The sequence below is a fragment of the Acipenser ruthenus genome, chromosome 26 (assembly GCF_902713425.1).
Source record: "Acipenser ruthenus chromosome 26, fAciRut3.2 maternal haplotype, whole genome shotgun sequence".
In the NCBI taxonomy this organism is placed as follows: domain Eukaryota; kingdom Metazoa; phylum Chordata; class Actinopteri; order Acipenseriformes; family Acipenseridae; genus Acipenser; species Acipenser ruthenus.
The window spans coordinates 1,099,777-1,113,329 of NC_081214.1; the positions used below are offsets into that span (position 1 = coordinate 1,099,777).

The 13,553-nt window shown below is 43.5% G+C and overlaps 1 protein-coding gene across 10 annotated transcripts in view; it reads right to left on the bottom strand.

Moving 5' to 3' along the window:
- The window catches only part of msi2b (musashi RNA-binding protein 2b), a 158,973-nt gene that overhangs the window by 29,986 nt on the left and 115,434 nt on the right, over positions 1-13,553 (bottom strand). For all 10 annotated transcript variants that reach the window (XM_059001223.1, XM_059001221.1, XM_059001219.1 and 7 more), the window contains exons 9-10: positions 12,508-12,622; positions 8,498-8,572 (exon numbers count right to left, since the gene is read on the bottom strand). In XM_059001223.1, coding sequence (XP_058857206.1) covers positions 8,498-8,572; positions 12,508-12,622 — 190 coding nt within the window. The remainder of the gene's footprint in view (positions 1-8,497; positions 8,573-12,507; positions 12,623-13,553) is intronic.

Consider the following 13,553-nt stretch of genomic DNA (forward strand, 5'->3'; position numbering starts at 1 on the left):
ACCACAATACACAATACACGAGTGCCAGCCGCTCCAGTACAACACAATTGTTGGTTGTGTAACAGAGCGCTTCGTGCCATGGTATGGACTGTAATGATATTTGGTGCTACTAACTCAGTGTTACGGTGTGTGCAGTCGTTCAGAGTGGTTCTGGGGGTCTCGCTCCAGTATTGAGGTATTGCCATTCTCCTCTAGATCTGGCTTGCTTTGAGTTAGCCTGCCTCCTGGGTCTCTCAGAACCACTGAAGCACAGCTCTTTACAGCAGACATCCATCTTTAAAAGCCAGCCAAGCAAACGGTCTCTGGAATCAGACAGTTAAAACTGTAATACAATCTACTGAGCATTTTAATGCAGTATGCATGCTCGGACTTGCAACCAGAGTTAATGCATTTCCTGAATGAAACTGGCAGTTGAACGCTTTTCCAAGTCTAATGTAGAATATATTTTCATTTTAAAATATTCATGCATTTATTCGTTTGTCTGTTTGGATTTGGCCACTTGCCCCGAAGGCCAAATATTGCAACTCATGTTTGTCTAAGTGGGATTTCTGTATAGCACACAGCGCCACCAAGTGTTTTGACTGTGGTATGGCTCTTGAAAGAAATGTCAAAACTCGCATTCTGTGCACCCAGCTACCATTTCTGAGATTTGCAGAGAGATTACAGTGTCCACATTAAATTACAGCAAACAAAAACAAGAAAAATACAGACTGAACTAGTTTTTTTTTAAAGCCTCACAATGACTGATTCGCACTAAAGGTTCTTCAAGTGCTCAAAGAGCTCTCACGGAGCCCTGCCAGAGAATTCTGAAGCAAAGGACAAAGGGTGTTTCCATGGCGATGCAGGAACTAACAAAAAGAGTTGGAGCTGATGAAAGGACTCGGAACAATGGGTCTTTCTCTCACAGCAGAGAGATCTTTGGCTTGAGGTACGGGACACATTTTAAAAAGAACGGGGAAGACGCAGCTAAACTTCCTGCCAAAGCAGACTGTGGGCAGAGCAGAAGCTGGTGATCTCGCTCATGCCCTTGCCTCAGGCACCGTGACCCTGTCCTGCCTTCGCTGATCACTGTCAGCATTCTTCTGGAGAATGGAGAATGATCAAATGGTTGTAACGTTGACAGTATCAGTGCACGTCGTAAACCCTCCTGCACACAGTAGATAGCTTGCTTGTTGAACAAGTGCTGACCTACTCGTAATGAGCTCTCATTCTTTACAATGACAGACCTGTCCAGACTCCTATCCTTTACTATACGCAGCTGGGATACGCTGAAAATGCAGCTCCTCTGGTGTTCGCTACGGTAAGCCCTGAACTTGCCATTTGGTTTCTCCTGTTCTGTATTGATCAGTGAGTTCCCACTATTTAGTTTCTCATTTGTTTGAGCACAACAACATTGCATTATTGTCAATCCCTGACTAGCCACTAACCAAGTCCCATGCCTTAATAAACACCTGCCACGGCTGCTTTACAGAAACGTCATTTAGCATATTCATCAGGAAATGACTTCTCAGAACTCAAAACCACTTTGCACTGACTGACAAAGTTCTTCAAACAGATTAACTTCACGGGATTAGGCGATTTAATTAATAGACCGTCCTGTTTAATTGTTTTGTATTCGCCTCAGAAGAATCTGTCCGAGAGAGAAGCGCTCCAGCATTAAAATCAATTTCATGGCCCTTCATTACTGGAGAGATAAAGCCAATATTTTGCTTTCAATTTTTCACAATTATTCCCCCTCCCCTCCTAGTTTTGCTTGGCGCAAGCCCTCGGAGGGAACAAGGGCACATCTGTCTCAGGCTGCAATGCCCTAAGGACCGCATTTACTGACTCGCTCCGCTGCCTGCAAATAAAAAAACAAGCCACTTCCTCAACCCTAGCAAAGAAAGGCAAAGCAGCTCATTCATGAACTGGACACGGACACTTTCTTCAGACACACACCCACACACATGCACGCGCACGCACGCACGCACGCACGGTGAGGCGGAGACAGGTCACCACTCTCCCAGCTTAGGAGCTTAGGAAAGAGAACACAGCCGTGGCCAAAGCCAGGCCTTCCACTCCTGATCGCTGTTCCAACCCTGTTCTAAACGGTTTAGCTGAACCAATTCAACCTGCATCCGGATCCCAGTTAGTCCCTGGAGTGGAATGGCCCTCGGGTTGAAAGGGTTAATATAGAACTGGCATCCTCATAAATATAACACTGGGCTGTACAGTTGAGCTACCCTGTATCACAAATCTATGAAGAGGAGCGTACAGTGCTGCATCTGTACTGTGACCCCCCCTCCCCCTTTGTATAACGGTGCACAATCTCTGCAGGATGACCCTCTGTGAAGCATCAAAGGGACAGTCCGTGACATGCAGCAGGCTCCTTTTCAAGCACTCTCTCCGTGCATCTGCTACGTGGCTATTTTTAGCATTGTCCCTCCAGGATGTTTGTGTCATCATTCCTGTGCTCTCTCTCTGGTCCCCCGCTGTATACAAGCTAGGCTGAAGAGGCTTAAAATGTTCCACCATGCTTCCAAAAACAAGGTCACCCAAGAAATCCTAAGAAACAAAACTACTGGGAAAAGCTGCATGGAGACGTCAGGGGGCAGGGGTGGAGGAGGATGTTTGTTATACAGTACAAGCTCTATATTTTGCATTCCAAATGTGCCACACTGCAGGCAGTAGCTTTACTCAGCTCGAAACCACAGGCTTTAGTTAGTTAGGAACCACTGGATACAGAACACAGAATTAGAACACTGCACTGTTCTGTTCCAGGAGTTCCAATGGCGCTGTACACACAGTGTGTACAAACCGAGAGCAAACAAAATAAATAAATAAACACATTAATAACGAGCCTCACCAATAAAAAAAAATAATAAATGAATAAATCATTTTTTTTTTTTCAGAAGATAAGCTGTTCCAGTTTCGTGTCATGGGCTTATGTAATGGTTCTATTAGGTCTCATTATTCAAGCCAATTGTTTTAGATAGATAGATAGATTATAGATATATATATTAGACACACACACCTCCCTTTTTTAGTTCAAATAAAGACTGATGGCGTTGCTGGTCGGAAGCTGAAGAGAATGTTTGGTGGTGTCTCACAAGCTACCCTGTTTGTCACAAAGTCCTCGGTGCAAACTGCACGAGTGAGCAAGGGACGCTGCATGGGCTCCGTCCCGTGAGCAAGGGACACTGCATGGGCTCCGTCCCGTGAGCAAGGGACACTGCATGGGCTACGTCCCGTGAGCAAGGGACACTGCATGGGCTACGTCCCGTGAGCAAGGGATACTGCATGGGCTACGTCCCGTGAGCAAGGGATACTGCATGGGCTACGTCCCGTGAGCAAGGGATACTGCATGGGCTCCGTCCCTGCTTGTCACCACACCGGAAACCATTCACCAGACACAGACACAACAAAGGCTTGCGATGAAAGTGATACAACACTTCACCTGCTAACAGAAGAGAGAACAAAAAGAAGAGAGAGCAACAAAACGGTGTAATTGTCTCTCTTGCTCTGCCCTTTCGCTTTTAAAAAAAAAAATGAAAGCGCACAAACAAACCAAGAACATCTCCATAGCTACCTTTTCATCTGCGGACTGACAAGTGCCTCAATACGGTCCTCCTTCAGCGGAAACAGTACTCTATTGCTGCTTTCAGAAGGCTTTTCAGAGAAAGCTATCAAAGCCACACGTAACAATAGCATGAAACGCACACTAGCGATCAGAGAGAAATCTGTATTCAAATCAGGCGGCTGAAGTGTTTCTCTTTGGACTCTGTGATAGATCTGATCCCTGCTTTATGCTGTAGTTAAATGTGAACATGTCACAGCTTATTAAAAATGAAGAAAGACAGAACAGGTCCACTGGCCTGGGCTGTGTCTGGCAGCCCAGCAGAAGGTGTTAAAAGTGGAGAGCTCCTTCGGCACACAGAGCCTGTGCTGTGGTTGTAGATTTCTGCATTTAAAAAAATCATGAGGACAGATGGCTTCACAGGTTTGATTGCACATGTTTTAAAGCTCATGTAACTTCACAGCGCTGGACCGCAGTTGGGTTATTTATTGTCAAAGTCATACAGCATGCTCCTTCTTGACTAATCTGTTAATGTTTTTGTTTGGTTTTTGGACACTACAGAACAGTAAAGGGAGCTCAAAAGCACTGGGATCTGATTTTGCAATGCTTAGACATGTTCCCTCTGCTCAAACTAGTCCCCGATTTCCCAGCTGAAATCATGATAATCAAGAGGGTTTCAGCCTGGGTAGTTTATCGCTCAAGGCCAGGGATCCTAAAGGGATACAGCATCACATTTTAATTAAAGAAAACATGTTTAACCCTTTCAGTCCTGCACGTTTTTTGTTGAGCTGAAGAATGCGATATTAAGTTATTGAGTATACACGAGAACAGGACAAAATCTCAGTAACTTACAGGAAACTAATTACAACAGAACACCACATCATAAGGCTATGGTTTGAGACTCCCTACTGTACAGGTAACTTGCAATGCATTCTCAAATGAAAACCGAGAACTGGACCTAGTGGAGACGCTGGGAAACTAGAAATCAGGTATTTTAGGTTTCAATGTTATGTTTTTCAGTTTTATATTTGGGGATTGTTTGGTAGGGCTGCTTTATAAATACAAAAAAAACAAACTTTCCATGTTATTTAAATAACAGTATATACTGTGCAGTGTGATTGAATTGGACAAGAGCAAAAAAAAGTGATCAGTGTTTGGCAACCGACTGAAAGAGATGAATTGGTTTCCTATTACTGGTGAGCAATACCACTGGCAGACAGAGTAATTGAAGGTCCAGCCGAAAAGCTTATTCATTAGAGGAGGACAGAAATTAAGATAGTAATGTCAACATGTATTAATGGTGTTCAAGTTACATGGCACGGAATTAGGAAGTTACCTTACTGCTTTTTTTTTTTTCCAACAAATTTACTGCTGGTCTAGCTCAGTCTTGTGCAAATAAGGGAATGTGTTTTGCCAGAACAGATCCAGAACCGTTATGCTGTATGAAATGATACATTTCAGTGCCGTACAGGAAGACTCACATTAAGAGTCAGGAACACACACTCTGACCTCACAGGGGAAAGCAAAACAAAAAACAAACAACAAAGTTGCAACACGTCAGAGGAAACTGTGAAAGGCTAATGCAATGTTACCTCTTCAATGCACTTTCATGGTAGCAGGCTCATTACAGAACGCAGGGATAGTAATTAAACCAGGCCACCTCGGTCCTCTAAACACTGCAGTAAACAACTTGCATTTGTTATGCATTTTAATGAGTAGCTGAGAGAAAAAAAAACAAAAACACAGGTGTCTGGTGAAATTGGGACTTAAGTCTGGAAAGTGAAAACGAGATAAATAATTCATAGATAAAAAACATTTCAATAAATTAACAAATTTAAATAATAATTATAAATTTATCAATAAAGTAAGCATTTCAAATAAAAGGCGATTTCGCTGGAGTGGAGGAAGAGGTGGCACACCTGTTCAAGGACTGGCCTCTCTCTCTTTCTCAGGTAGGGGAAACTACTGTGGATCAGAGTTCAAGTAGCCTGAAAAGCAGATACTTCCTGAAAATGAGATTTGCTATTTCATTTGCTCAAAGCGTCTCTGCACCAGTATTGATCCCTCTTGCGAAGTCCGGCGATGAACTGTTTTCATGATCAGATACTAATTAGTCAGCTGGAATGAAACCCTTGCTGAGAATCACATGCAGAGTAAACCCAGGCAAACACAGTATGAGGGAGCCCGCACTGTACACACGGACATTCATGTTCGTCAGCATTTGGACTGAACAGCACTGAAGATGAGAAGTTATTCAGACAGTGCAGATTATTACGATGACAAACCCTGACTGTCCTTTACTCCGCATCGTTAAGTCTTACTGAATGTGACAGATCTGCTATGTCTGCGCGCTGTGGTTTGTGCAAAAATGTGTTTTACAACAAGGGAGCAGAGACTGTGAAATCACATTAGAAAAGCCACTTTTATTAAGAAAGGCTGTCAAACAAAGGGGGGGGGGGAGCAATGCGTAATACTGCAATAAAGCAGTGCAGCAGCCCTTGAAGTTCTTATTTAGTAAATCGACATTCCGATCTGACTTTTCCTTTCAGTACCGCACCACATTTCCAACATCCAGGCACCAAGCAGAGAGCAGAGAATTCCAAAACAATCAAAGGTAAAAAATAGCACCTTAAAATGGGGCAGTCAAAATTAGTTTTTGGGATTCCCCACTTGCATAATGTATATAAAACACACAACAGTCCCCCCCCTTATGGTTTTTAACCAAATATCCAGAAACAACATTCCACTTTAAAACAAGCAAGTTCCAATCAAACGTCATCGGTCCAGTGCTTTAGTCAGTAAACGCTGTACCGCTTGCATTTTGTGTGTCTTTTTTCTAATGCGAGATTACTTTTACAGCAAGTCGTTTATTCAAATCGTACAACAATAAAAATGGGAAAGCAGTACGATTTTAGTTCAAAAGACCCTGAAGGAGCTCCATAAAAGCACACCGGCTGAACTCTAAACACACAGCTTACTGTAGTTAATCCAATACCAGACAGACAGCGCATTTGCATTTCAAGGTAAAGTGGGAGTTTGATGGCAACTCCCTTCTGATATCTTGAAAAACACCAGCAAACCATCTGAAAGCCACCTGCTTGTTTCTGCAAGGCAGTAAGGAAAGGTAGCGAAGATACTGCTGTGTGTGTGTGTGTGTGTGTGTGTGTGTGTGTGTGCATCTAGTACAGTAGCTCCAGTAAAGCCTGAAACACAAGGCTGAATATCCCAGACGGATGGGCTCCCCAGCTCGTGATTCTTAACTGCCCCAGCCCCGTGGCGGCTCGTTCTGTTTGTTTATGGCACTTTGGGTGATGATTGCTACTGATTCACAGCTATAGAAATGTCACTTTATGTCACATAAACATGATGTAAAGGGACGTGTGCTGGCAATATTTCTCAGAGGACGATTGGGAGGCCTGTCAAGATGCGCTGATCTACAAACCAGATTCGCTTTTCACACTTGATGTAGGACCTTGACAGGTCTTCCAAGACTGAAAAGGCAACTGTTCGATAAATGTTCCCACGTGCACGTCTCTTTGTCCCCTGGCAGGGAACGTGGAAAGTTCTGGAACACACAGCGAGTCATTTATTTATTTTCCTGCACGGATTACAGAAAGCGCTTCATAATAAATTAGCTCGACTCTTTGCACCAAAGTCAATTTTTAACCTGCCGAGACTCAGAGATTAAGGTAAATCCCTGGAAGCCAGGAGCACTCAGAAAACGCCTTTTCACCTTGTACTACAGCAAGGTCACTGACAGTATCTGAGAATCCGTCGCGAGCTGGAAAAGCCCAGGGATTTAGAGGAAGGGAGTGAATGTTAGCTCTACTCAAATCATGCACTTGCTTCAGCTCATTCAACTTCTTTCCAGGAATGCACAGGAGAGTTTTCTTCATAGCCGCATTCACTGCCCATCTCTGATTGGCTGAGAAGCAGTCATGAATTGCTGTGCTTGTGCCAACGAACATGGCATATGGTATTTTTGTGATATTAATCAAACACACTGCTGTCCCTTCTGTAGCTGCCTGATTAAGTGTGCCAACAAGTTACATGAGGTTTAAAACCTTTATTTGTTTGCTTTCAAAGAAATTCAAGCCTAAGTTTAGCAACACAGGCAGTTCAGTCCTGCGCTCTGCTCTGCTGCAATAACAGCAAGTTTATAAAAGAAATAATCCCCACGGCTACATCTTGTGATACAGGGGGCAGGGTTACAGGGGAATTACTAAGTGTTGCAGAGCATTTTGATTGCATGGAGTTGCTATCCCTGCAATGGGCTTCACGGATGGTTACCAATTCACAGATCTTGTTAACCAACTAGAGATTATTTACTGCATTATTTTCCATCGATGTTGCCATTACTTAGAAGTCAATTGAATTTTAATCTGCCATAAAACATGTTTTTGTATACCGAATTAAAACAACGATATGTTGCATTTAATGTTTATGCATTTTCATTCACTTTGATTACAATGTTTGCAATTACGGCTCCTTTTACTAATTAATGGTTTTATAATGCCAATAATTATGTGGCGGGGCAAATGTTTCTTTTTGAAATGTTAATTGCCAACACTTTTTTTATGCAGATTTCAAAACGGGATAAACAATAATTAAAAGGCATAAAAGTCCCCCCTTTCTCGTACTGCACGTCACTTAAATGCAGTATTCACTCGCTTTATTTGTCAAATAAATAAGCAAGCCACATGCAATGTGCTTCTGTTGCATAAAAGTACGGTTTCCTACAGAGCAAAAACGACCAATCTGTTGTAATTCTACAATGAAATGATTTGGATTCGATCCAGTGATGTTTCGTATTCGTCCATTTGCAATAAATGTAGCGAATGTGGAGCAATACTAGTTCAAACTGAATCAATGTATTCCACTTCATTCATTTGCGTCGCTATGTACTTATTAAGATAGTTGGACAAGGAAAGTGGGACTCACCAGGGAACTGGTAACTGTAGCTTGGGGCGAATCCAGTGTATCCACGACCGTATGTTGCAACAATGTTTGGGTAACCTTCGGGAGAAGAAGACAGGACAGGACAGTTAGATTAGACATGCAAAGCACAGTGCAGCACCTGATCACATTCCCTGTGTATCACAGTGCAGAGAGCCTTTACCAGCACCACGCTACAGCAATGCCACACCCGCACAATCAAAGTGTTCTATATACAGACATGCAGGGGGTTCTGGTGTATGCACACACAGGGAGTGCTGACCAGCCACGTGGTCTTCAGCGCTGACTGGACTGCAGCTGCACGCTGCTATCACCGGGCGACCCATTAAGAGTTCTGCCATTTCCGTACAGGAAATTCAACCGCTTGTTTGGGAATTTCACTACAATCTGTTACCTGCCTTTTAATTTGCTGATGCAGAAAGTTTTAATGATGACTAGATATTTGCTTCAATGCCGCCGCCACCCCTCCCCACTCCCCCTCAAGCTTGTATTTGCACGGTGATTAGTGAAGGAAACCTAGTTCACATGGAGGTGTGTCCTGCAGAACATGCACAGAGGATGCACGCTTGCCAAGCGTTTGCAGAGGAAAGCAGTTGAGACAACTGTAGATTTTTTTCTTTTTTTTTTCTGTAGTTGTGACAAGTAAAGCAATGGGAATATTTTAGTTGGAACAGCTAACCTGTCTTGCTATACTCGACAATGGAGACAGACTGTCAAGTACAGAACACACATTACACACAACGTGCAGTGCGCAGTAAGAACAACAACCATCATCATTATCAAAGCTTTCATATTCTGAAACATTATTTGAATTTTCTGTTTTGGAAAAAAAAAAAAAAAAAGCTTGTGCAAATTGAGCACTTAAAACAGCTTAGTAAATGTAACCACATGTCTGAAAACTACTCAAAAGTGACATTAACTGTGTAGCAGCATGCTCTTCAAAATGACACTGCACATCCTCGGACACTTCACCTAAACCCGTTCGGAGGAGCTTCTATCACTGCGAAGGAGGAACGCAGCCTACCATTCCTCCAGCACATTACAGCCATTAACTGACAGCAGAGAGAAAATGCAAAACCAACACCTTCCCGGGCACTGGGCAAACAGCCTCATGCTGTTCTGCTTGCTTATTTTGTGAAGCAGTCTTGTTATGCAACTCAAAAACCTTTTTTTTTTTTTAAACTGCATTACTTGCCTGAACTTTGTCCTTTTTTTTTAATAGCTTGAAGAGCAAATGCCTGATGCTCCAGTTAAATATACATGACACAGGTTTTGCTTTGACATTTAAAGAGCTTACGATGAATGTACTTTGGTTCGGTACTATTGACTGTGGAGGATTAGTAAAGCAGCTCCCCCCAGCATCCCCACGGAGACGGGGAGCAGCACAGAGCACAGCCTGATCCCAACACTGGCTTCAGAGCGGCACAGAAAGGACTGCAGAGTACACTGAGGAGGGAGATGCACCCGAGCGAAGGGCAGCAAGGAGGATCGTGTACACCAAGTACGGACCGGGGGGAGGAACGAAGTGTGTCATCACAGCTTTCCCTGCCCTGCCCTGCCCTGCCCTGCCCTGCCCTGCCCTGCCCTGCCCTGTCCTGCCCTGTCCTGAGCAGACTGGGCTGCTTTGTGGGCTTCAGACCCAGTAATTGGGGGCTTCCTTGAGTTCTGGTGACATGGACCAGACCGTGTTGCGAGAGACCAACTGACCAGCAGTGCTGGAGCTCCTGAAACAATGGGACCGTGTTGAGGAAAGAGATGGCATTCTGTATCACAGAGCTTACAACACTGCAAGGATCAGGTGGGGAGGGTACTGCTTTCAGATGTTTAAATAGCCCACGGATTGCTTTATAATTTTGTTCTGAGAACTATTGATTAATTAAATCAATAAATGAATGTAATTAAGCCTTGTGATAATGCAGAATCAGAATACTAATAGACTGCACCCACTGGTAAGTTTACACAGACTGACACACACGACTCTGCTCATATTTCCTAGACAGTTACCACTTCAGTGTTGGACAGGAAGGCTGATAGCAATAGCACACGGTTCAACTCGCTGTCTGTCTTGCTTACTAAGAGAGGTCAGTACATTGCACCTTCTCACTTACCAGCAGAACTATGGTTTCAATAGTTCATTTCTGCAGCATCTTTTTAAATTCACAGAACAGGTAAATCCACTTTATAAACACGGGAAGCCTGTGAAAGGCTGGGTATTTGCAGCGTAAATAATGTCTGCAGCTTTATCTTGGTGCCTGAGCTGCTGCTTCTGCATCTTTACTTCATTAACACGCATGCTGATGCACCTATTGTTTTGCTCAACAGTTCAGATTCACTTCAAAATCAATTATCCGTTTGGTAAACCCTTTTTTTTTCTTGCAGAGACTTAAATGCGTATCCATTTCAGCAAACATACATGCGGCATAACACAATAGAGATAAACGGCCTGATTACGCGCTATAAACAATGGAACAGAGAAGACTTTAATGAGATTTGGCACATAAGAAAATTACAGTTCCTTAAATATTGAGTCTTGTTGATTTTGTATGCAAATTATTGTGTGTTTTCCAATTTCAATTCAAGAGCGCCTTGAAACTGCTGTTCCAAGTTAACTCTTTCTAACCCTAATCCTTAATCTGAGCAAACTTTTAGAGGGTTTTCGGAGGGGGGGGGGGTTTGGGAGGGGATTGGGGGTGGGAGTGACCCTGGATTAAAAGGATCTCGTTTAAAAATGAAACACAATATGTATATATTTCTTAAAAGTTAATTTGAATCCTTTCATCAAACCTCTAGGACCTATTAAAGTTAACCAGCAATAATTAGTGTCGAAGGTCAAAGGTGACTGAAGAGGACAAGACAGATTACGAACAGGCAGCAGCTCCCAGAATAAAACCCCTAATATCTATATCCCATTATTCACCTCCCTCTAGGTCAGGCAGACGAAATCATAAATTCATAATATAACATTACTTCAATTTTCCTCTTCATTTAGCTCTGTAATGCATAGCTCTGCTCTGGTGAATCCGGGGCCCGGATTTGCGCTGTGGAAATGGGGCTGGCTGAATATCAATAGCATATTTAACGCAAGCCCTGTGTGGATGCTTCATCAAGTCAAATTACAGGCGGGACGACCTGTCCTGCCGCTTCCATTAGCCACCATTCGGATTCCTCGCTCGGCATCAAGCGATTTATTTGCTTCAGTTACTTTCAGCAGACGATCAATCTCACAGTAATTATCTCTTGTCACTAAAAGCAGAGCTGGGGATCGGCAAAAAAACACTGTGTGTGTCCGTGCGCCTGTCTTGTTCTTGTCAAATCTACAGCAAACTCCTCTGTCAAAACAAGTTCAGTGCTGGGGAACAGAGCTCAGGAGACAGGGAGAGGCTGTTCAGTTCAGTGCCTCCAATAACACAGGGCGGTGCGTTCCTCGTTGGGAGATGGGTCGCTTATTTGCACGCTGATCGCCATGCAGTGCATAGGGAAGCTGTCAGTGATAATACTGATCCACTTGCAGATTAAAGAACACGAAGCTAGCAATGTAATCTAGTAAACCCTGCCTTGCTAGTCAAAGATTATTTATTATTTATTTTTATATTATAAGGAAAAGCGGCCTCCGGGTTGCTAGAAAGAATCAGTGGGTCCGAATCGCGTGACTCCGTCCAGGATTGGAGCGGCGTTTCAAAGGCTGCCGGGAACGCAGTTGGAAAGTCCATTTCTCAGGAGCCTTGGCAAGAGATTTCCAAACAAACACAGCAGCAGCTGGGCCAGCAGCTCATTCGCTCGCTCGCTGCAGAACAGGTGCCATCTTGAAAATTGCTTTCACTCGTTTTTAAAATCCCCGTGTGACGCGGGGTATTAAATACCTTTTTGTCGCTGTTGTCAACAGGAATTACAATAAGATGTGATGGCAAGTCTCCGGCTTAAGCATCTGGTATTGGGGATGGGTGGGGGAGGGGATAGACGAACACGGTTCTATTGCTGAGCACAGCCATACTTACTCAACATCCCCATTCCGAGCATGAAGGCATCCATGGTGTAGGGGAGTCCCCTAGCACGCCCCCTCGTCCCCGGGGGGAACATCACTTCTTTCGGCTGGGCCTTCTTACATTCTACCTGATGGGTGTAGGGAAAGGAAAAAACACAGACAGAGAGAGAGAGAGAGAAACAGAAATGAGATGTAAATGAATTCCATCTAAAATGTCAAATGAATAGCTGATCCAGTTAAAACAGGGATTTTATTTTTAGCTTTTCTTTCATGTGCAAGCTTTCTGAAATTATACCCACAGTGCAAGTCATAAAGGGAATTTGTTTAACCCTCTGGTAACTATATTAACACCCCCCCAACCCCCCTGCCTCCCCCTGTCCCCGTCGCTGTCACTATTCACTGGATCAGACGTTTGAAATACGTATTTGCACACAAGCAAAATGTATTTCTAAGCCTGTTTTTGACAAGAAAGGCAAATCTGTCAAGCAAAGGAAAAACAAGCAGCGAGGAAGCGTGCAATGTTTCCGAGTGTTTTAAGTGCTAGAAAGATTTGACTGTGTATCAGGCTGTAAGAAATCACACATCCCACCCTGACAGCCTGACAGACGAAAAGGGTTCCCATTTTGTAAAGCAACAAGTGATCACCCACTGCAATCCGAATGCTACTTTGTGCACACAGTGGTGTCTCAACAGCTGTCAAGAGTGCCTTGCCTGCCTGTCTACTGTATCTATTCAACTACACAGCGCGTCTAGACATCTCTCTGCAGAACCTGTGTGTCTATCTGCCTGTGTGTGCCTGTCCATCTCCTTATTTACAGTCTGTCTCCTGCCCAGTCTCTGCATCGGACGTTGTGTTTAGGTGAATAAACCCAATGCAGCCTGACGCTGCACACTTCTTGAGCATCACGCTTCTGCAGTACAGTGGTTAACAGAAGGAGCTGCAAAATAGGGTATAACGTATAATGGGCAACAAACTAAGACAAGCAAAAGTCCTCAAGTTTCATTGGCTTAAATAAAAAATTTTAAAAAAAAAAAGGATAATTAAAACGACTGTTAAAG